Here is a 20,992-nt window from a genome sequence, read left to right as displayed (position 1 = left end):
CCGTCAGTGTCTCTCCTTGATGGGGCAACACCAGGTGCTGCACAAGAAGGTGTAAATACCCAGCATTAGGCTGATGTGTGAGACTCCACCCCACCCCCTGAAAGTCTCAATCTTCTAGATACCCTGGGACCAGGCCAGGAGGCGCCTTGACACGGGGACCTTGAACTTGGCTCCGCTCTTTGGGAGGCCAGAGGAGGGAGCAGAGGGCAGGGGTGATGCGCATGGTGTCCAGTGTTGCTGAGGAGATGCCCCGCAGGGAGCAAGGCAGGAACCAGGGCACAGACACCCCTTAAAATGGTGTTTTGTGTGTGTAAATTTAATTTGCCTGCCATCAATTGTAAACCTCCAACTCTGCTCACTGGCCCAACCCCCAGCACCGCCCCCCGCCGGCTTCCCAGCGCCCACTGGGGCCCCAGCCCCGAACACCACCCCCCGGCAGCTCCCCAGCGCCCTCTGGGGGCCCAGCCCCCAGCCCCGCCCCCCGGCGGCCTCTGGGGGCCCAGCCCCTAGCACCGCCCCCCAGCGGCTCCCCAGCGGCCTCCGGGGGCCCAGCCCCGAGCACCCCCCATGGGCTTCTCTCCAGTTCCATCCCCTGGTGGCTCCCCAGCGCCCACTGGGGTCCCAGCCCCCAGCCCCGCCCCCCGGCGGCTCCCCAGGGCCCACTGGTGGGGCTAGCCCCTCTCTGCACACTAGCACACACCAATGGGCCCAGTCTCAGGTCTACATGTTGCAGTTTTTCTCCAGCTAACCTGTTGTTTCTCACACTTCCTACCAACGGACCCTGCCTTGGGCCTGGAGCGACCGCACTCTTCTGGGGGCCAAAGGAGACTTCAGTCTCCCTGTTACTGTAACAGAGAGACCTGCAGTAAGATGGGATGCACCTGGATTTCTCAAACCTTCAAGAACAGAAGCCGGCTCCCAGCCTGCCAGCCCAAGCTGCTTGGCTGGGTTTGGGCACCCTGAAATGTGCCTCCACTCTGCCAAGCACTGAGCCCTCCAAGATCAGCAGGTGCTGGGTCAGTGCCTGGCAGGACTGCCCACACTGTGTGAGCACCAGTTCTGGGAACATGCTTTCACCCAGTCACATAAGCCGTTCTTCACCCACTGGGCGTGGGGGAGGGGTGTGACACCTCTTCCCCTGCCCTTGGAGTGGCTTCCCAAAAGCCCTTAAGCCATTGAGCCAGACTCCACCCTCACCTCGTCAGCACCAACACTTGCAAAACATGAGTGTGTTTGTGTTTCTTACCAGAAGGAACCGCCTGTGAGGGAGGGGCAGATGGGAGGCATGTACTGACATTGAAATACACACAGTGCGATCCAGGGCTGGCTCAGCTGCTGTGCAAAAACTAGTATGTGATTGATTAGTTACAGACTGTCTCATAATTAGGCTTGGAAGGAATACATTTTTTTTAAATGGGTAAATATTGGTAAACATCTATGTCATAATACACACACAAACCAATGACAACTATTGCCTTCAGCAATTATTGGAATTTATAACTAGGTGTGACGAACTGGGACTGTTCTTAATGTTTGCTCTGAATACTGTGTTGGTGCCTCAGTGTCCCCTAGGCAGTTCTTAAGTATCTGGCAGAGCAAAGGGCCTGTGCACCTAAATGCCTGATGATCTGTCTCCTAGCAACTGATGGCCTGGGGCCCTCCCCTGCAAAGGTGCCAACTGAAGGTGTTGGGGACAAAGAGATCAGGTGACCTCCTGGCCTGGGAAAGGGGCTGAGCAGAGGAGGGGCTGGAGGGGGTTGTTAGTCTGGAGCTGGCCTGGGGACGACGAGTGAAGTGTCGACGTGGGGGTCTGGCTCACTGACCCCCAGAATGGACCTGGCTGAGGGGGTCCGGTTCGCTGTACCTACAAGTTCTGTTTTAGAGCCTGTTCCTGTCATCGAATAAACTCTGTTTTACTGGCTGGCTGAGAGTCACGTCGGGGGTACTGACTGCAAAGTGGGGGTGCAGGACCCTATGCCTTTCCCAAGGACCCCCTGGAGGACTCACTGTGGAAAGCGCAAGGAGGGGCAGAGGATGCTGAATGCTCCAAGAAGAGACCCGGAGGTGAAGCCATGTGAGCTTCTTGCCATGAACAAGTCTGCTCCGAGGGAGAGGAGGCTCCCCATAGTCCTGACTGGCTTTGTGGGGAGCAGGTTCCAGAGCATCGCCTGGGGACTCCGTGACACTAGGCAAATTATGAAAACTGCTGGTTGATTTTAGGATATTTACATTGTATATTTTGACATGTGATGTTGATCATTTGTGTTTTAATGGGTATAAAGCTTTAACTTTTCGAATTGCAATGTCTGCTCTCATTAAACAATTATTGTCTGACTTCCCCACCACTGTCAAAATTTAAACTGGAAAAAAAAAATTAACCCATAACTTTGTGCAAGTGTGAACATTTACATTGATTAAAAACTGAAAGGGGGGATGCTTAAAGTTAAACATTGCTATTACACATCAAAATTATTAGAAAAATAAAAATCAAATTCTTCAAACTTAATCATAATGCATACATACACGGAGGCCAAATTAAGTTTGCATGGGCAGAGCTCATTCAGGCATTTCCTAATGCATGCCTTTGCAGCCTTACTGGTCTTGTAACATAGGGTTTTTTTAATGCCGTTTCCTAGGTTTTTTAAAAAGACAACTGAAAAAATAGAAATTCCATCCTGTAGCATCACACTGACCCACACACGAGTTGCCATCAGGGCTGGAACCTTCCAATCGAGAGCACAGAGCTAAGGGAGGTAACTGGTAGCAGTAGTAGGTTGTCATTCTCTATGAGGACACACCAGCAGAGGAAGATGAGACACACAGTTTGCCAGTGGGTTTCACAGGTGTTTGCTGACAGGAGACCTTAGAGCTCATCTACACTAGAAGTGCTACAGTGGTGCAGCTGCAGGGTGTCTGGAGAAGACGCTCTATGCTGACAGGAGACAGCTCTCTCATTGGCATAATAAATCCACCTCCAGGAGCGGCGGGAGCAGTTCTCCCACGGACGCAGCACATCCACACTGGCACTTAGATTGGTGTAATTTATGTCATGCTGGAGGTGGATTATTCCCAGCCCTGAGCACCATAAATTATACCAAAGTAATCTCTAGTGTAGACCAAGCCTGAGACTCAGGAATCCTGGGTTCCATGCCAGGTTCTGCAGGTGAATATTGTCTCCTGTCTCACAACAGGGCTCTGTGGCTCCTCCAGGCTGCCTGAGGCTAGTGCGGGTGGGGGAAGGGCACAGAGCGCGTGGGAGAGACAGTCTCTCTGCCCTCGGTTGTACTATTCTGTGGGTCTGGGGTTCGGAAGGAGCAATTGCAGAGGAAGTCCTATTCTGACCTAGCAGCCCAGGGCTGGAGCATGCTCAGGCCAGTTGCCCAGTAGGAGCTGGGGCATGGGGGGTGAAGCAGACTCAGTGCAGATGGAACGTTTGGAGAATGTAGCTACCAGCCTCTGATGAGCCTTGTGCATATTGTCAGAGGTTTATAATGGGCAGATCGGGGCCCAGTTTCATGAGGATGGCAAAAGGCCTCTCCCCGACACAAAGACCAAATGACAAGTCCCTGCACCAAAGCATGGGGGCACTAGAGCTTCTCACTGAAGCAACTGTAAGAAATTTGTAACATGGATGATGTATTTTCCCTAACCTCATTCTTAGAAATAACTGAACTGTTTTTGCTGAAAATTTCCAGAAAAATTCAGTCTAAAGTAGATGCTAAGCTTGGGAAATTTCAGCCAAAACAGCCTAAGTTTGGTAAAGTTACAAGCAATTGAAAATTGTCTTATCACAGAAAGCATGAGCCAATGTTGACTACAGGTGGCAATGAGCTGCTCCATCCCATCAGTGCGGTTTGGCAGGAGCTCAAAATGGTAACAAGCCCCCGCTTCTCCAGTACAGGTGACACCCACCTGTGCACCCTGCCGCCTAGACCGAACAGAGACATGGCAGCCCCTGGTGACTAGGAGGTGGCACTGAATGCCTCCAGCAGATCCTCAGCCCCATCTCCTGTGCATGGGGGGGTGTGGAGTGGGAGCATAACCAGCTGACTGTACCCTAGTCCCTTGCACCACGGCATGGCAGGGAAGGGCTATCCCCTCCACCCCACCCCCTGGACAAAGGCTGGAAGCCCCTTGGCTTGCACTGTTGAAAACTGCCCTGGGCAGAACTCTGGGGAACAGCCCGCAGGGCACAGTCCAGACCCACTGCCAGGCCGGGCTATCCCCAGTGGGTTGGTTCAGTCCCAGGCCAGTGGGAGCGCATTGCCCTTTTAAGAGGGGACTCTCCATGCCTCAGTGAACTCAGGCAACTTGGCATTTCCATTGTTGCTGTGCTGGGGCCAGAGCCCGGGGCTGGGCGCTCCTCGCACTCAGGGCTGCAGAGTTTGGAGGGGAAGGAGGCAGGACCCAGTCCAGGCAGGTGGCCGGAGCCGGGATGGGGTGCAGAGAGCAGCCCGGGGCCGGCACAGGAGGGCTGGGTCCCCCTGCTCCTCTGTCTGGCTGGGGGTGCAAGGCAGGTAAGGGGGGGTCCTTTCCCTGGGGACCTGGGCTCCAGGCTGGGCTGCCCTGGGGGGAGGGGAAGCTGCAGGCTCAGCTGCTCATTGTGACCTGCATTCAGCCCTGTTGCTGGGACACTTGTCTCCATGGCAACAGTAACTGATTATTTAACCGAATTCCCACAGAGCCAGGGTGCGTTGGAGCACAGGGACCCAGTGGGTCTGGCCGGGGCTGCGGAACCTAGCTGCACCAGGACCCACTGGCTCCAGGCAGGTCAACCCCCTGGCTGGGGCGGTTCTGGCCCGCCTGGGTCTTCAGAGAGCCCTGGGCTTGTGCCAGGGGGATCAGTAATTCCTGAACTTTCCCAGGAGCTGTCAGCCGGGGCCCAGCCTTGACCCTGAGGCCAGGGGAAGCCGTGGAGCCAGGCGCTACCCCCTGGAGCAGAGTGAGCCTCAGAGGATGAGCCCAGCGGAGGTGAGACGTCGCTTGGGCGAAGGGCTGCGGTTGGCACCTCCTTCCAGGGCCGCAGGAGGGACGGGATGCTGTGCAGTGTTGTTCTATCACCAACCAATATTGCACTCGTCCCGGCCTCCTGCCTCCTTGGGCTCACCCGAGGTTCCAGAGCCGCCCCCTCCTGCCCAGCCTCTCTCACTGCTCCCCAGCCCTGCAGGGGGGAGCCAGTCCCTTTCATTTTAAGGTTGGGGGAGCTGTAATTGGCATGACTATCTTTCAGAGGCATTGCATTCGTCTTGCACTCGTCCCGACCGGAGTCTGAAGGGATTTGAGCCGCTCAGCAAGGAGACAAGTGCCCCGTCCTGGAACAGGTTCCTTGGCAAGGGATTAGTTACCCCTCCTGCCACGGCTGACTTACCATGAGTGTGAGCTTCTTTCAGCAGTGGCCTGTCACGATTCCCAGTGCTGCAAACTTCCTCCCAACAGTGTGCTGTTAGTTTCCAGCTGAGGACGCAGGCGCCACACGCTTCCCAACAGCAGTGCCCTCTCAGTGCCTAGCTGAGACCTCAGTGCTGCAAGCTTCCTCCCAGCAGTGCCCTGCCAGTACAGGCTAGAAACCGCAGTAAGACTGGAAGTGCATGTCAGCAAAGAGGACATAGTCTAGGTTCCTTTCTGCAGCTAGCAGCATCCCAGAGAGATCCCAGCATTCCCACCAGCCCTGGACAAGCTTCAAATGGGAAACAGGACTCCGGTGAACCCAGGGGATACTGGGATCTACAAGGCAAGCAGCTCCAAGTGCTGGGGTCGATCTGCCCTCTGTCTCCTCACCCTGCCTCCCACCCCACCCAGAAACAAGGCGCACAGGGTAGAAAACAATCAGAACTTTATGGCCAGACTCAGGGTGAAGGTTCCAGCAGGAGAAGGAGCGCCAGGGCTGGGGGCGGGTGCTTTGGGCACTAGCAGTACCAACTGGAGAAGCTTGCCTGATGGCCCCAATCCTCCGGCAGACGCACCAGTTGCCTTGTGGTCCTTTGCTCAATGCCCAGCTACAGAGCCCCATGAGGCTGGGTCCTGGCGAGGGTGTGTGATTTGGTTATCCTGCTGAGGGGGAGACAGTTGGGCTGGGCAGGCACTTTAGTACCAGTTAGCTGGAACACAAGTCCCGATGGGTTCCAGTACCCAGGTCTGGACAGCGTGGAGGCCTGTGGGCCACAGACAGGGAGAGGCCAAGGCCCAGCTCAGGGAGGAGGCTGAGGAGGCCACAAGTAGTCCTTTGGTGACGCACTTGGAGAGGTCCTGGGTGTGGCTGGGGAAGGAGGCTGCCTCACTCACGGCCCTCCAGCAGGAATCGGCGGAAAGGCTCAAAGTCTCCTGGGATCGTGTCTGCCAGGTAGGAGAGAGAGGATGAAGGCAAATGCAGGGGGAACCCGGAAACAGGGATCACTGGGCACTTTGACCCATAGGGGCTCCTACACCCTGATCCTACAGGCTCATGCCTCCGTCTGGCTCAGGGAGTGGGACACAGGGGCTTTCCCCTCTAGGGGGTGCCAGGTCTGATGCAGGCCTGGGGGGTGGTGTGGGGGGGGGGCGGGCTCAGCTGGTTCAGGGGAATGGGACACAGACCTTTTCTTCGCGGGGGTGCTGGCTCTGATCTGACTCTGGGTCACCAGTGAGTGAATGCCCTTTAGTGACCCCTAAGCGGGCTGCAGCTCCCCATGTCACAGAGATCAGCACCTACACCGGTGCCCTCAGCAACCCCAGTGGAGGGGCCCGGAGTCCGAGCCCCCCGTCCCTGGCAGAATGTCAATAAAATCCGAATGCTCTATGCTGAGAAGAGCCTTGTCAAGTTCTTGACACCGCGGCTGCATGGGCACTGCCTGGCACAACCCCTAGTCCAGCCCAGGTGTGGGGGGGCCCCGGCCCCACCCCCACCCCCACCCTCCCTGCCTGGGCAGGTCACAGAGCAGGGCAGACGGGCTTCGGTGCTGAATCCTGGAGTAGCATGCCCTTTGCCCCGCCACGCTCACCATTGCACCGATACTGCAGATTGGACCAGATAATGTTCTCCTGGGAAAAGCAGAAGACGCCCAGCCGCCCGCCCCGCATGGTGGTGTCGATGATCACCCCAGAGTCAGCCACCAGACGGGGTCCCTCATAAAGCCGCACCCTGGGGAGAGACGGGCCAGGCCCAGTGAGCATAGTGCCATGGGGTGGGAGTGCCATGGGCCGGAGAGACCTGGGGGGCCATGTACAGAGGAGAGGGCACCCCTTGGGGGACAGTCAGCTCCCAGACTGCCCCCCAGGGCTCAGGAAGGGACATTCTCAGGCCCCAGCACCTGGCCTCTCCGGGCCCCATTGTTCGGCCTGTTTGCATGTGAAAGGCCTTTGCTGGGCCAGAGCATTCCGAGCCGGGATTGGGTTGCTATGGCGACAGGGACAATGGCCGCTGAGGCCCAGCTTGTGAATGGAGTCAGCGCTGGGCTGTGGGGGCCGGTTCCCAGGCGCTGAGCTGCACAAACACGTCCCCCACCCACCCCCCAGGAGCTGCCAACCAGCGCGGTGGCCTGGTTAAAAAGGAAACTGCCTTGCATGGCCGTCCTCCTGGACCCAGCTTCCAGTGGGGCCCCCTGCCCTGAGAATGGGCTCCGAGGTCCCCCTGCCAGCCCCATTATATCCACTGAGGGCCCCACCAAACCCACAGAGCTCTAGGGTCCCCCTAAGAGCCCCATTATACTCCCTGGGGCCCCACCAAACCCATGGGGTGCTGGGGTCCCCCTGCCAAACCCACTATCCCCACTGGGGGCCCCACCAAACCCACAAGGCTCCGGGGTTCCCCCACCAGCTCCGCTGGAGGTCCACCCACGGGGTGCTGGGACACCCCTGCCAGCCCCACTATATCCACTGGGGGCCCCACTAAACCCATAGGGTGCTGAGGTCCCCCCCCGCCAACCCCACTATCCCTACTGGAGCTCCACCAAACCCGCGGGGTGCGGGGACACCCCCACCAGCCGCACTATCCCCAGTGGGGTGCGTGCTCTCCATGCCCATCCTGCTCATACTGCCGGGCTCTGGGCCTGCCCCTCCCCATTCTCACCTGATGTAGCCAACCTGGGGCCGGTGTGTGAGCTGCCATCGATAGGAGGTCTTGTCTTTCCAGCCCACGTTGCGGGGATCTTTCCAGAGGAGCCGGACCTGGTCTGGGGTGTGGCCTGTGTGCCACAGGGCGTTGCGCAGGTGCTCCCCGGGGCCATTCTTGGACTTCACGGCCTGTAGGAAGCGGGCAGGAGAGTTAGTGGAGAGGGATCCCAAGGGTGGAGGATGGGGACTAGGGTGCCCACAGTGGGGCAGGGACAGCATCTACTGGACTCAGCTGGCTGCCTGATGCTGTGTCCAGGCCTGGGGGTTCCCATGCAGCTCCCCGGCTGCCCAGCACTGACCTTGAGCTGCAGACCTGGCTCAGCCACTGCCCGGAAGGGCGTCGCCTGCCAGTACGTCTGCTCTGTCTGCTTCCACATCACCACGTAGAAACTGGCACTGTCCTGGTAGCTGAAGATGAAGCCAGCATAGTCGTCATCCGTGATGGTGTTAACGTGAAAGGTGCCCTCGAAGTCCACCCCATTGAAGGCCGTGTAGCCTGTGCACAAGGGCAAGGTGGAGAGTTAGCAAGGGGCAACCACACCTGGGCTACTTGGGCAAGAGGGGAAGGGACCTCAGTGCTCCAGTTGGGGGACTGGCCATGGCGAGACAAGGCCTTGTCCAGCATCACCCCAGCAGCCTGCTGCCTCCCAGCCTTCATCTCCTGTCTCTGGCTCTGGGACCCAGAGGTCACGCTTGTGGGGGGAGTGGGCAGCCTGGACCTTAAATCTCAGCTGATGAGGAAAACTGGGAGAGATGAGGGGGAGATGGGGAGGTGTAACTTGCTGCAGAGACCAACAGAGGCACGGGAACTTTGGGCAAAGGCCAGGAAAACCCACCTACCTACTGCCAGGCCCGGGTCACTGTTCATGGTCTGCACAATCTCCATGCCCTGGAAGGAGAGAAGTTGGATGTGACTTTCAGTCTCTGTCAGTGCAGCTCTAAGTGCCCTGCCCCAGGGCCAGCACTTCTCTGCCCCACACACTGCCCCAGCCATTGTCCCTTCTGTTTGCAGGGAGGAGCTCCCCACGCTGTTCCCTGCTTTCACCCTCCCCAGTGCTGTGTGCCCCAGGCACCAGCTGGGGAACAGGAGATAGGGCTGAGTCTCCCATGCAGCTCACACAGGCCACGTACCCTGGCGCAACTGTACCTGATTGAGAACCACCCAGTTGGGGTCGATCTGGGCATCCCCTTCGGGGTCGAGGATGACGGTCTGGTAGGCCCGGAAGTCAGTCAGTGTTACCTCGGCGCTCTCCGGACACACGTCCAGCTGGTCCACCACAGTGTCATTGTCGAAATCCTCCTCACAGACGTCGCCCACACCGTTCCCTGGGCACACAATATGCAGCTGGTCACGGGAAAGGCCGAGGGCAAGCACCCACATGTGCAAAGCGGGGGGAAGGTGGGGGTGCCCGGGGAGGGGAGGGAAGGGTGCGGGGCACAGCACACGGCGCCAGGGGAGGGCGCCGGACAGAGCAGGCGGGGCTCAGCCTCCAGCTCACTGGACTCTAGGGCCTAGGAGCAACAGAGCTTTGGCCAGCCTGGCACTCGGTGCTGTAGCTGCCAGTTGGGGGCTGACTCTGGATGACATTTCCATGCCAGCAGAGCATTGGGCGGACACTGTTCCAGTGGCCAGGACATGCCTGTCCCAGCAGGACCCGTTTCCTGGGCCAAAGGAGTGCAGTCTGTGTGGCAGCAGCCCCCATGTCTGCATTGCAGGGGCGGCTGGCTCCTTCAAGTTGCCCAGGCCTGACCCGTGCTGCTCCCTGCCAGGCCGGGCCGCTCACCGTCCGAGTCCTTCTGGTTGGGGTTGGGGATGAGGCGGCAGTTGTCGGGGCCGGGCGCCATGTAATCGGGGATGCCGTCATTGTCGTCGTCGTTGTCACACTCGTCCCCCAGCCCATCGTTGTCCGAATCCAGCTGGGAGCTGTTGGGGATCTCGGCACAGTTGTCCTTGGTGTCCTGGTGCCCGTCCCCATCACTGAGCAGACATGGAGTGGGATAAGTGCGTGTGGAGTACAACACAGGAATCCATGGATCCCCCGAGACCCCTCACGACCTCCTCTAAGCCCCTCGTGCCCCCCAGTAATGCTCATCTCCCCCTGGGACCCCAAATTTCCCCAATGGACTCCCCCCAGGGCTCCTGCCACCCCCATCTCCCCCTAGGCTCTCGCTATCCCAACTCCACAATTTGAGAACTTCAGTAACTTAGACATAGGTTAGGGGTTTGTTACAGGAGTGAGTGGGTGAGATTCTGTGGCCTGCATCGTGCAGGTCAGACCAGATGATTATAATGGTCCCTTCTGACCTTAAAGTCTATGAGTCTATGAGTCCTGAGGAACTCCCACTGCCCCCTAGAGAGCCCTGCTGCCCCACAGGGACCCGCGCTTCCCTCCTGCCAGGGAGGGACAGAGGCAGGAAAGCCAATAGCTGCCCCCTCCAGCCTGTCTCTGCTGGGCAGGGTAGGGACATGGGCACCCACCTGTCCTCATTGGTGTCACAGACATCTCCCACCAGGTCGCTGTCCGCATCTGTCTGAAAGAGACCAGAGCTCTAGTTCAGCAAGGAACCTCCGAGGGACAGCCCTGATTGGTAGTGAGGGGGGTCCTTGCCCCAGCCACCCCAATGGGACTCCAGCTACTGGGGGAGAGGGGGCTGCCTGCCCAGTCACCCAGGGGACCCCAATGGGACCCCAGCTATTGGGGGAGAAGAAGCTCCCTGCCCCAGCCACCCCCATGGCACTCCAGCTACTGAGGGAGAGGGGGATCCCTGCCCCAGGCACCCCCAGTTACTGAGGGAGAGGGGGATCCCTGCCCCAGGCACCCCCAGCTACTGAGGGAGAGGGGGATCCCTGCCCCAGGCACCCCCAGCTACTGAGGGAGAGGGGGATCCCTGCCCCAGGCACCCCCAGCTACTGAGGGAGAGGGGGATCCCTGCCCCAGGCACCCCCAGCTACTGAGGGAGAGGGGGATCCCTGCCCCAGGCACCCCCAGCTACTGAGGGAGAGGGGGATCCCTGCCCCAGGCACCCCCAGCTACTGAGGAAGAGGGGGCTCTCAGGTATCCCAGTAGTCGGGGTGTAGAAAATGTGTAAATTTTTGGTAACATTTTATTGAACACTATACGGTGATACAGTTTGCGCACTCAGTGGGACAAAGGAATAGAAGCCAGGTGCTGGAGGCACACGTGCAGGCCCTGGCAGGTGTGAACGAACTACCAAGGACTGTCCACGTATGAATGGAAAGAACAGTAGCCTCAGCAACTGACTGGCACATTAGCTCTGAACTCCTTCAGCCGAGGCAGGGGAAGAGGGGGACACAGCACCAGGGTATAAGATGTGAGGGGTCTGTGTTAAGGTTGTTCCCGAGGCCGGGGCAGGGGAGCCCCAGAATGGATCCCAGAAGAGCCTGGGGTATCAGGTAGTTTCCTTGCCCAGCTCAGGCTGTGTCTGCAGCCTGGCTTCACCACGCTGACCTGCGCCTGCCAGGGCTGGATTCCAGGTGATTAATAAATGCTGGCTTGCTCTGACGAGGCTGCACCGTGTGCATGCAGCTACTCGCGGGGTGTGCTGCCCCCTCCAGGAGAAAGATCCTCTAAGCAGGAGTCATAGCTTGGCTGGACTCGCCCTTGGGAGCCCGTGGAGAGAACCAGGGCTGGGGGCTGCAGCCCAACAGCCCAGTCTCAGAGCCAGGGACTGCAGACCCCCCGTGGGAAAGCCCGAGCTGCGGGCTTGGCAGAGCTCCTGGAGGCTCTGTACCAGGGCCAGGCAGCACACTCCATAATTTGTAATGGGTCAGATGAAGAGACTCCCGCCCCAGCCCTGACGGTTCAGCCCACCACATGTCAGGTGTGGGGAGACAAGACTAGATAGTCCATGGTCCCCCTCACAGTCGTAGTCTGTGGCTCCGGTGTGACGCAGTAGGGAGTGGGGTGGATTGACCTGGAATGTCGTTTAGATTTACTGGGGCTGTCTGCATGGGGATGGAGAGCAAGGGGTGACTTACGGGGTACAGTACCTGAGCCTGTGACCTGAGCCAGGAAGGGGGTGGGGAGTTGACTCCTTTGCCGGGAAACTGGACAAAAGGAGAGGGAGAGGAAAGGAGAGGGAGAGCCTGCTGGAGGGGTTTGGGGTTTCAGTTTGGGCTGGCTGGGAAGAGGCAGAGAACCCAAGTCTGGGGTCTAAGCTCCTTGCCCTGGGCGAGGGGTTCTGGTTGTACCTACAAGCCCTGCTTGGGACTGTGTTCCTGTCTCTAATAAACCTTCTGTGTTACTGGCTGGCTGAGAGTCCCGGTGATTGCAGGAAGTGGGGAGTGCAGGGCCCTGACTCCCACACTTCGTGACACCCTGGCTGCCAGGGTCGGGCATGGCAGGGTCAGTGCCACCCGGCCTCCATACCTGAGTGGGGTTGCTCATTTCAGGGCAGCTGTCACAGGCATCCCCGATGCCATCCTCATCCCGTCCGTCTGCAGCGGGTTGGGCACCTTGGGACAGTTATCGAGAACATTGGGGATCCCTGTTGAGGGACAGCAGTGTGTGTGTGTGTGTGAATGGGCACTGCGACAAGCCCCTGCCCCAGTAGCCGCCACTCCGGGCCAGCCCCCCGGCCTACACGACCCCGCCGCGTCATCCAGGTTCCAACTGCCCAACCCTCCCAGCCCAGCCCCCTCCTGGTCCAGCCGCCAGCTCCCCTCACTTACCATCCCCGTCAATGTCGTTGTCACAGGCATTTCCCTCACCATTACTGTCTGTATCCCGCTGGTCGTTGTTGGGTACATTGGGGCAGTTGTCACAGGCGTCCCCGAAGGAGTCGGTGTCTGAGTTCTGCTGGTCTTTGTTGGGGAAGAGTCGGCAGTTGTCCTGTGAGCGAGAGAGAAACCCCCATCACTGGGGAGAGATGGGGAGAGACCCCCTCATCTCTGCCGTGGGGGGGCATGGAGAGACTCCATCCCAGGGGAGGAATGGGGAGAGACCTCTGTCACGGCGACGGGGGAATGGGGAGAGACCCCCATCCCAGCTGGGGGGTGGGAGGTGAAGGACAGATCCTGCCTCCACTATGCTGGGGGACACTGTCATAGGTGCCATCAATGGGGGCTCTTGGCTGAGAGCCCAGCATGAGCAGAAAGCCTCGTTCCCTGGGCGCCATGGCAGGGGGTCTGTGGGACACCTGCCCCCACCCATACCAAATGCCAGGGACGGAGCCCAGGCCGCAGCACCACGGCACCTCCACATTCTTGATACCATCTCCGTCCGCATCGTCGTCACACTGGTCCCCAACGCCGTCATTGTCAGCATCCTCCTGCCCAGAGTTGGGCGTCATCCGACAGTTGTCCTGGAGCGGGGAACCCATGTTAGGATTGCTGCCCCCGGCTCTGTCGCTAGCAGCCACCCCCCACCCCAGCTCCAACCAGTCTGGAACCTGGAACCCCCATTGCTCTCTCTGCTGCACCCCTCCCAGGCCAGGGTCCCATGGCCAGCCTCCAGACCCCAGGACTGGGTCCCCCCCACTGACCCTCCTTGCCCCGGGGGGCTGGATTCCCTGTCCTACCAGTCCCCCTTGCCTCAGGGTTGGATACTCCCCCACCAGCCCTTCTTGTCCCAGGGATGCGTCTCCCCCCACCAGCCCCCCTCATCTCAGCCCCACACCTGCTGGCAGTGCTTGTCATTGTCGATGCAGGGCAGCGGCTCGTCCGGGTAGCCATCGATGTCCGTGTCCCGTCCACACACGTTCCCGTTCCCGGCCCAGCCCACGTTGCACTGGAGGGAGAGGTGGGGAAAGCGGGAGCCGTCATGGGGGGAAGGGGCCCACAGGGAGCAACCAGCTATGTCTGCTCCCGCACCCCACCGCAGCAGTCACTGGGTCCTGCTCCGCCTCTGCCCCCGCCCCCCATGCTCACCGGGCCCTGTCCCGGCTCTGCCCCGACCCATGCTCACTGGGTCCTGCGCCAGCTCTGCCCCCCACCCCCATGCTCACTGGGCCCTGTCCCAGCTCTGCCCCCCGTCCCCCATGCTCACTGGGCCTGCCCTGGCTCTGTCGCCCCCCGCTCACCGCACAGGAGACGGCGCCATTCCGCTCAAACATGCAGTAGCCATTGATGTCGCAGGGGTTATGGGTGGGGCTGCTGCAGGATTTCTGTGGGATGCAGCCCAGCGTCTGGTTCCCCAGGAACCCAGCCTTACACGGCCCACACCTGTAGGAGCCCTGCAGGGAGACGGGGCCAAGCAGGTGAGACATGCCCAGGCAGTCCCGGCCCAGGCCGCTCGGTGCGGGCAAGGGGGCAGGTGCTACTCACCACCGTGTTGGTGCAGATGGAGTTTGGGTCGCAGCCGCCATTGTTGCCATCGTTACATTCGTCAATATCTGTACAAACCTGCAGCAGCCCAGAGAGATGGTCACTCAGTGGCACAGGCCCCTGGGGACCCTGTGCCTTCCCCAGCATGGGTACGCACCACAGGGACACCCCCCAGCACCACAGGTACCCCCCTACCCCAGCACCACGGGAACCCCCCTACTCCAGCACCACAGGGAACCCACACCCCCTCCAGCACCACGGGGCACTCACACCTCTCCCAGCACCATGGGGACACACACACTCCCAGCACCACGGGAAACCCGTGCCCCCCCAAGCTCCACAGGGAATCTGCGCCTCCCCCAGCACCATGGGGAACCTGCACACACCCCTGGCACCACAGGGACGCCTCCCCCAGCACTATGGGGACACCCCCCAGCACCACAGGGACATCGCGCCCTCATCCCCCTGTAGCACCACAGGGACACACACAACCCAGCACGACAGGGACCCCACACCATTCCTGGGATCCCACACCATTCCTGGCACCACAGCGACCCTGCACTATCCTTAGCATGCACAGGGACCCCCCCAGCCCGACACCACAGAGACCCTGCATTCTGTCTGGCTTCTGCAGCTCCCAACCCTCCCTGCTCTCAGGGGTCCCAGTGCATGCAGTTATAAGCCTCAACCTGTGTGATGGAGTAGGGGCTGTCTGCATGGGGGATGGGAGAGCAGGGGAGGACTTTAGGGGATGGACTGTACCTGAGCCTGTAACCTGAGCTAGGCAAGGGGGGTGGGAGGTCAACACTTTTGCACAGGAAGCTGGACAAAGGAAGGGGCCGGCTGGAGGGGGTTAGTTTCAGTTTCGGTTTGGGGCTGGGTGGTTGGAATTTAGGGTAGCCTAAGCTGGGATCCAAGCACCCTGAACCCCCAGAAGGACTCGATGGAGGGGTCCTGACTGTGCCTGCAAGCTCTGCTGTAACCTGTGTTCCTGTTGTCCAATAAACCTTCTGTTTTACTGGCTGGCTGAGAGTCTCTGAGAGTCCCAGGAAGAGGGGTGCAGGGCCGGACTCCCCCACACTCCGTGACACCCTGCACCCAGGAGCCTCAAGCTCAGGCCCTCATTGGCTTCTCCCTGCCTGCGGCTCCTATAGGTGCTTCTGAGTGCACAGGGGCAAGTGGTTCCTGGGCTGGGCCCAGCCTAGACCCCATCAGCAGCATAACGCCCCCCCGTTACACTGCAATACCCTCTCCCCAGAGGGACTCTGCCCCTCCCCAGCTGAGTGTTCCCCGCAGGCTCCCCCCGCAGAATTGCCAGGGGGAGACCAGGCCCAACAGGTGGAGACCATCACTCAGCCCTTTGTCTCGTACTGTCTCACCCTCCCCAGACCTCCCCCCCCGGGCTACATATCCCCACAGCACCCATTGGCATAGGCTGGGCACAGAGCCTGCTTGGGGAACCCACTCACAGCTGCACCCGCCTCCTGCGCTTTCCAGAGGCTCCCAGCTGCACGGAGCTGTCAGCAGCAGGGCCAGCGTGGAGGTTCTGCACTCACCTGCTTGCTGGCCTTGGCTTAGTCTGTGCCCACGCCAGAGATAAGGTTCCCCTTGTAGCCGTGAGGACAGGGCTCGCAGCGGAAGCCAGGCGCGCTGTTCATGCACTTGGAGCCCGGGAAGCAGGGATCTGCATAACTGCACTGTGAGACAGAGAGATGGCATGAGGCCCATGGGGAGCGGATCATTTGAGTGACTTTCCCCAGTGCTTCCCACAGACACCATGGCTAGAAATTCTGTTTTCACCGAAAGTTGAGACTCCCCTGCTGTGAGAGCCGGGGATTTGCAGGATCAGCAGCCCTCGCCAGATGGGAGCTGGTGAGCAGTGGGGTCCCGACACCCTCTCTAGAGGGCACAGCCTGCAGGCACCCCCTGGGGGATGCTGCGACTCTAATGGGCAGCTGTGGCACAGAGGTGCTTCCCTGAGCCTGGAGCCAGAAGGTAATGGAGCCCCACTGCGTGCTGGGGGCGGACGGGGTGGTGTCTCCTGGGCCCCCATGAACCCCGGCTGCTAGCTGTGCAGAGATGCTGGCCCCAGGGGTGCGGCGGGGGGGGGGGGCACTCCACAGAGACGCTGGCCCTGGGGGCGCTGCGAGGAGGGTGCTCTGTGGAGACGCTGGCCCCAGGGGCGCGGCGGGGAGGGTGCTTGGCGGAGACGCTGGCCCCGGGGCGCAGTGGAGGGGGGGTCAGCGGAGATGCTGGCCCCAGGGCACAGCAGGGGGCGCTTTGCAGAGATGCTGGCCCAGGGGCGCGGCGGGGGGCACTCCGCGGAAATGCTGGCCCCGGGAGGGCGGCCTCAGTGGAGACGCTGGCCTCAGGGGCACGGGGGGGGCACTCTGCGGAGACGCTGGCCTAGGGGGCGCAGGGGAGGGCACTCTGCAGAGATGCTGGCCCTGGGGTGCGGGGCTCCACAGAGACGCTGTCCCCGGGGTCACGGCGGAGGGGGGGGAGGGGGCACTCCGCGGAAACGCTGGCCCCAGGGAATGGCAGGGGGGGCTCTCACCTCATTGATGTCAGCACAGTGGGTGCCGTTGCCCTCGAAGCCGGGCGGGCAGGGCCCACAGCGGTACCCGGGGTACTCGTACGTCTCCATACAGTCAACGCCACTGAAGCAGGGGCTCGGGCTGCAGCGAGAGCGGTGCTCGTGGAACCCTGCAGATAGAGCCGGGAGGGGGGCAGGTCAGCTGGCCGGCCCAGCACAGGGAAGGGGACCCCCAAGGTGGGCGCCAGCTCTCTCAGGGCCCAGGCACTCACCACAGACCTGGCACTCCATGATGGTGTTCCGGATCAGAGACATCTCCTTCACCTGCAAGGCAGCCAAATGGAGGGAGTCAGAGCCAGGGACCTGGGCATCGGGCAAGGCACAGTCTGCAGGCCAGACAGTCCCCGCACTGGGCAGCAAGAGGGGGAGATGCTGCACCCCCAAATGCCACTACAGGGCCCAGTTAAGGACACAAGAACCTTCTTCACACCCCAGAGAGAGGGGAAGGGGCCAGGTGAGTCAGTCTCGGAGGGCGGGAGGCATGGGAACCAATCTGGGAGGGGGGGTAGGTGAAGCACTGGGGAGTCGCCTGGCTCCCAGCTGTGGTTATATTCGGTGACCCTACCTGTGCCTTGCCTCCCCCCGCACCCCAGACTCCACCCCAGCACCCAAACCCCTGCCAACTCACAGGGCCAGGGCGAGAGTCGGGCTAACAGCCACATCCAGACTGTGCCGATCCTGCCACAGCAAGGGGGCTGCCCTGGAGCCAGGAGCACTGGCCCCTGACGCTGGCTCACCTGGTCGCGGATGTCCTCTTGCAGCTCCCCCAGGATCCGGTTGAAGAGGGTCAGCTGAGTAACCAGGGCTTTGGCCTGCTCACCTGCCCACACACAAAGGACACGGTCAGGGTCCAGGGCAAAGATTCTGGGGGCCGCTGGCTGGGGACCACTCTGCCCACTGCCACCCTGAGCCCATGGGGAAGGGCAGACGCCACCACCTAGTGGCCAGTAGGAGCCAAGCCCACCAGGGACAAACCCCGAGTCAACTCTGGCCTCCTGGTTCTTCCCCGGTCACCAGACCTGCCAAGACGGACAGAGCCAGGGCCGAGCAACGCAGATCAGGGCCCATACAGCCCTGCTAGTGCTCCTGCTATCCCAACCCTGGGTCTTCTGAGCACAGGATAACACTCCTGTTCAGTGGCCTTATGCTGTGCACAAGGCAGCAGGCTGAGACCCCCAAACTCACTGCATTTGTGGCTCTGGCAGTGTTTGTGCCAAGGTGTGGCTGGGCAAAAGGCGAGGTCACTAGACAGTTGCACGATTCCCCTTCCCCACCCGGCATCCCTGAGGCCTCCAGCTGCCCACAAGTGGCTCCCCAGACCCCAGGGGGTGGGAGGGTGACGAGCAGCCAGCAACTCACCCAGGATGGAGTTTAGCACCCCGGTCACTGCAAGGGAAGAGACAGGAGGAGAAGTTAGTCTGGCTAGCCCATCACCTGCCTTCCTGGGGCACAAGGCCACGGCTCAGGGGTGGCCACTGGCCGGATGGAAGCCAACAGCAGCCTGCCAGGCTGCAGCATCGTCCCTCCCTCAAACGCCAAGGGACCAGAGATGATGAATGCCCCAGATCCCCACAGGAAAGCTTCCAGGTGGCTCGAGGCCTCGTGCCCTCCAGGAGGAGGCTGCTGGGGAGAGCCTGCCCTGGCGGCGTCAGGTGCTGGAGGAGAAGGAAGTGGCACCACCCAGTTGTGCTTTCCCTGACGGACTCTCTCAGCAACCTGTGTGCGCATGAGCTTGTGGCCACCTGTGTTTCCTACGTGACACACACGTCTGGGTCACCTGCTTTCCATGTGTAACACGCATGATTCAGATTCTGTCCATGTCACTGCAGTTGCGCCTGTTCAATATGTAAGACACATGTGTATGTGTACCTGGACCCCCTATATGTGCCGCTATGTAGCCCTTGTTCAGAATGTAACATGTGTGTGTATGTCTGTGCAGTGCCCGTGTTGGATGTGTGACAGTGTGTCCATGCGGTGCTCATGTGGGGTGTATGACATACCTGTGTGTGGCCTATGTGCGCCCCTGCAGTGCCCATGTTGGGTGTATGACATACGTGTGTGCAGCCCACGTGTGCCCGTGCAGTGCCCGTGTGGGGTGTATGACATACATGTGTCCGTCCCACACGCGCCCCTGCGGTGCCTGTGTTGGATGTATGACGTGTGTGTGCAGCCCACGTGCACCCCTGCGGTGCCTCCTGAAGTTACCTGCGTTCTGGATGGATTCATCCCCTTGGAAGGGACATTCGCTCAGGGCCCCAACTCGGCTCATGGACCCTCCTAGAATCAGCTTCATTGACTCCATGAACCCCTGATCCACAAAAAGAAAATGGCTCAGTCTCTGGGGTCCCACTGCCATGGTCCTGGTACCCGTGGGACACGGTCACCTCCAGCACTGGGCTCCTGCAGCCCTGCAGCTCCCAGCCTGCACCCCCTTTTCGCTCACCTGCATCTTCTGATAGGCCTTCTGCCCTGTGCGCACCTCGACCGACTCCACCTCGGCCTGGGGCAGGATCATCATCTCGGGCAGCCCCACGCTGGAGTCCACCTGCTTGCAGTCCACGTAGAGCTCCATGGCCAGGCTGTCCCCATGCAGGCCGCTCAGCCGCACGATCACCGTGTGGCTCCGCCCGTCCGCCACGCTGGCGTGCTGCAGGTTGACGGAGTGCACCTTGCCATCTTCCCGCATGTAGCGCACGAGCACTGCCGAGCAAATGACCAGCCGTAAAGGTTTCTCCACAGGGTGGGGATCCCCAGGGGACAGGCATGCTCTGCCCGGCACGCCCATGCCAGCCAATGTACCCGACCCAGCAGACTGCCCGTCTTGACAGCCAGGTCCACTGATGCAACCTCCAGGGTTTCCCCTCCCCGCAGAGCCCGCCCACTGCCAGCTCCGTGCGTGAACTGCCCCCATATACCCCACCTGTCCACTTCTCTTCCAGGGTCTGAGACAGGCACAAGCCCAGAGGCGTCCCATCTCCCGACGGGCACCCCCGTCCCTGGCTCAGCAACCCCCTTACCTTTGTTGATTTTCCCAATGACGGAGGCCTCCAGCCACCGGGTGTTGTCCTTTTTGGAGTACAGGCCAAAGAGCAGCCCGCCCTGCTTGGGGGGCAGGCGGAAGGTGGAGAGAAGGTAAATGTCATCAACTGCCAGTAGCTGGGTCCTGATCTTGTCTGCCACACTAGCCATGTGCCGAACCTCAGTCACCGTCAGCAGGTCTAGGACTGCAGGGAGGAGAGAACAGGCAATCGCACTGACAGGCAGAGGTACCTGCAGAGACCCTAACCCAGGACCTGCCTGTCACCCCCGGGCGAGGGAGCACAGCGCTTGGGGAGACATTGAAAAGCTTCCCCCGCAAGGGGCATGGCTGGTCAAAGAGGGCAGTGAAGGACACGCTGCAAATACCAGAGATGGACAGATGCAAACAGAGCAAACCCACTCTACCTCCAGGGGGGTGACTGCCTGGCAGAGCATAGATTCATAGACTCTAGGACTGGAAGGGACCTCGAGAGGTCATCAAGTCCAGTCCCCTGCCCTCATGGCAGGACCAAATACTGTCTAGACAATCCATGATAGACATTTATCTAACCTACTCTTCAATATCTCCAGAGATGGAGATTCCACAACCTCCCTAGGCAATTTATTCCAGTGTTTAACTACCCTGACAGTTAGGAACTTTTTCCTAATGTCCAACCTAAATCTCCCTTGCTGCAGTTTAAGCAATGTACTTGTTCTGTCATTAGAGGCTAAGGTGAATAAGTTTTCCCTCTCCGGATGACACCCTTTTTAGATACCCGAACTCTGCTATCATGTCCCTCTCAGTCGTCTCTTTTCCAATTAAATAAACCCAATGATTTCAGCCTTTTTTCCCCCATCTCCTACTTTTCCCCCCCTTCATAGGTGAATGTTCTCAGACCTTTAATTATTCATTGTGCTCTTCTGCTGGACCCTCTCATTTCTCCACATCTTTGGGGAATGGCGGTGCCAGACCTGGACCAATACTCAGTGAGGCCTAACGCAGC

At 60.1% G+C, this 20,992-nt stretch overlaps 1 protein-coding gene across 1 annotated transcript; it reads right to left on the bottom strand.

Moving 5' to 3' along the window:
• Positions 1-4,980: 4,980 nt before the first annotated feature.
• On the bottom strand, positions 4,981-20,204 carry THBS3 (thrombospondin 3). Its single transcript, XM_032767152.2, is given in 23 exon segments — positions 4,981-6,333; positions 6,978-7,117; positions 8,045-8,217; positions 8,388-8,584; positions 8,929-8,977; positions 9,236-9,414; positions 9,873-10,066; positions 10,568-10,620; positions 12,480-12,541; positions 12,544-12,597; positions 12,782-12,941; positions 13,306-13,413; positions 13,728-13,838; positions 14,131-14,283; positions 14,375-14,452; positions 15,931-16,071; positions 16,932-17,080; positions 17,183-17,234; positions 17,708-17,790; positions 18,330-18,356; positions 19,176-19,278; positions 19,414-19,670; positions 19,988-20,204. Coding segments are annotated over 23 exon segments (2,754 nt in total). The 5' UTR covers positions 20,160-20,204; the 3' UTR covers positions 4,981-6,274.
• Between the last annotated feature and the right edge of the window lie 788 nt (positions 20,205-20,992).

This window comes from Chelonoidis abingdonii, chromosome 11, assembly GCF_003597395.2.
Source record: "Chelonoidis abingdonii isolate Lonesome George chromosome 11, CheloAbing_2.0, whole genome shotgun sequence".
Lineage (NCBI taxonomy): Eukaryota > Metazoa > Chordata > Testudines > Testudinidae > Chelonoidis > Chelonoidis abingdonii.
This window is presented reverse-complemented; position numbering and strand designations above follow the sequence as displayed.